Source organism: Aplysia californica, unplaced genomic scaffold (genome assembly GCF_000002075.1).
Source record: "Aplysia californica isolate F4 #8 unplaced genomic scaffold, AplCal3.0 scaffold00086, whole genome shotgun sequence".
Classification (NCBI taxonomy): Eukaryota; Metazoa; Mollusca; class Gastropoda; order Aplysiida; family Aplysiidae; genus Aplysia; species Aplysia californica.
The window spans coordinates 1499476-1501301 of record NW_004797356.1 but is presented as its reverse complement, the minus strand read 5'-3'; the positions used below and the strand labels follow the sequence as shown (position 1 = coordinate 1501301).

Sequence of the window (1826 nt, the reverse complement as noted above, 5' to 3'; positions counted from 1 at the left end):
CCCCCCCCCCCCCCCCCCCCCCCCCCATAAAAAACCCCAAAAAAACAACAACAAAACAACTAAGCAAACGAACAAAAGTAATATCATTAATAATAGAAGTTGCATCAGTTATTATTCATTTTGTGAATAAATAAAGACCAGTGCACAAGGGATGTTGTTTATAACCTCAGCGAAGTTGCAACATGTCATGCTTTGATGTAAGTAAGCTGTCTGGTTTTAACATCAGAGATGTGTCCCTCTTCTTCGTTTCTTCTTTTATTTTCCAATAATTGTGAGTTGTGTGAAAGTAGCTCAGGGGCCTGCCTACTTGAAGTGTGACCAGTAAATGAATTATTCAGTATTGTTAATTCTGTCAGAGGTTGTAAGTGGGTGGTTGGCGGGTGCTCTGGTGTGGTTTGCTTCTTCTTTCCTTTCAAACATCTATCGTCTTTATCTCCCCTCTTTCTTTTTTGTGTTTGTTGCTCTCTTGTAACACCTCTAATCTTCGGCACTTATATGACCTTATTGTGTTGCAAGTGCCGTAAAACTCTTACTAAACTTACTAAAACTAAGAGGTTGTAATGGATGAAGTTTGATTCTTCTAACGAGTTACAAAGATGTTCTCATATCTTTGCATGCACAACTTCTATTTTTTTAACTTGGAACCTATCCATATTTTCTTCTGTGGACAGATAATCACTCCCACCTTTGTTTTCTCTGTGTTTACAGTTAACTGTTATGGGACACTGCTGTTACCTCTCCTGTGCCCTGATACTATTAAAAAGTCTGTTAAAAGCAAAACAAATTGCTCAAATGTGCTCATATCATCTGAATTTAATTACTTACGTGTACGATTTAGATCTTGAGAAACATTCAAGACAAGTTTAGTTCTGTTCATTTTGAATTACAATGCTTTTTATTTGACTTGACTCTTTTCAGTTGGACTGCACTAAAATACCTTGACTTGTGTCTAATAATATATTCTGTTATGTATTTCTTTTCCTGTAAATAGCTAAAGAAGGAGAATGGACGCAGGTGCTTGAGCAGTTGACCACAGCCATGGACATGGGCATGAAGATCCACCCACACACAGTGACCAATTTCCTCACCCAGTTCTTCAGTCAGTTGCCATCTATCACAGTGGAACAGCTGTCAGAGTGGGCCAGGGGGCTGGAGGAAGTTCAGGACAATGGGGACGAATGATGCTTTTCTTCTTCTTTCTTCCTCATTCTTGAAGGTTAGACAGCCAATTCAGTGGTGGGCACAAAGTGGGCAGTCTGCTTCCGATCCATAGGACGCCTACTGTTTTCTCACCAGTGGTGTAGCTTATTGCCATTTTATGCTCTTTGTGATATGAAGCGAGTACAGTTCTGTAGGATATGATGGCTGGTCTCTAGGCCCTGTCCTCATTGACAGAAGGATGTTTCACCGACTTGAAATTTGGAGTGCATATATACTGTTTATGAATGATGCTGATGTGCTTAAGCCGTGATGCTGACAATGACATAACTGTCATATAATTGATGACAGTTATGTTACTGCAAGTGGGTTGAAGTGATATTTTTTTGTCATTGCCAAGATAATCATTGAGGAAATAATGTTAAAGATGCAAGCTGTATATCCTCCTTTTTTCAGTGGGTCTGAATCTTAGTGCTTCATTTTTTAATTGACTGATTTCAGAAAAAGGGCTTACAGGGTTTTGGTATATATATGATATATTATTCACAAATCAGTTTTCAGTTGAAGTAGCTTGTTCTTTGGTTGTGATTCATTTTTTTGAGTTTTTATCTCAAATACTTGTCATTTTGGGCACATAAAGCTGTTGCCCTTTTATATATATATACAGT

The 1826-nt window shown here is 38.3% G+C and overlaps 1 protein-coding gene across 1 annotated transcript in view; it reads left to right on the top strand.

The window, feature by feature from the left end:
- The window catches only part of LOC101851935, a gene marked incomplete at its 5' end in the record, with an annotated part of 8314 nt that extends 6494 nt beyond the window's left edge, over positions 1-1820 (top strand). The window contains 1 exon segment of the mRNA XM_005094645.2: positions 992-1820. Within this exon segment, the coding sequence (XP_005094702.1) occupies positions 992-1182 (191 nt within the window). The 3' untranslated portion in view covers positions 1183-1820.
- Positions 1821-1826: the final 6 nt, after the last annotated feature.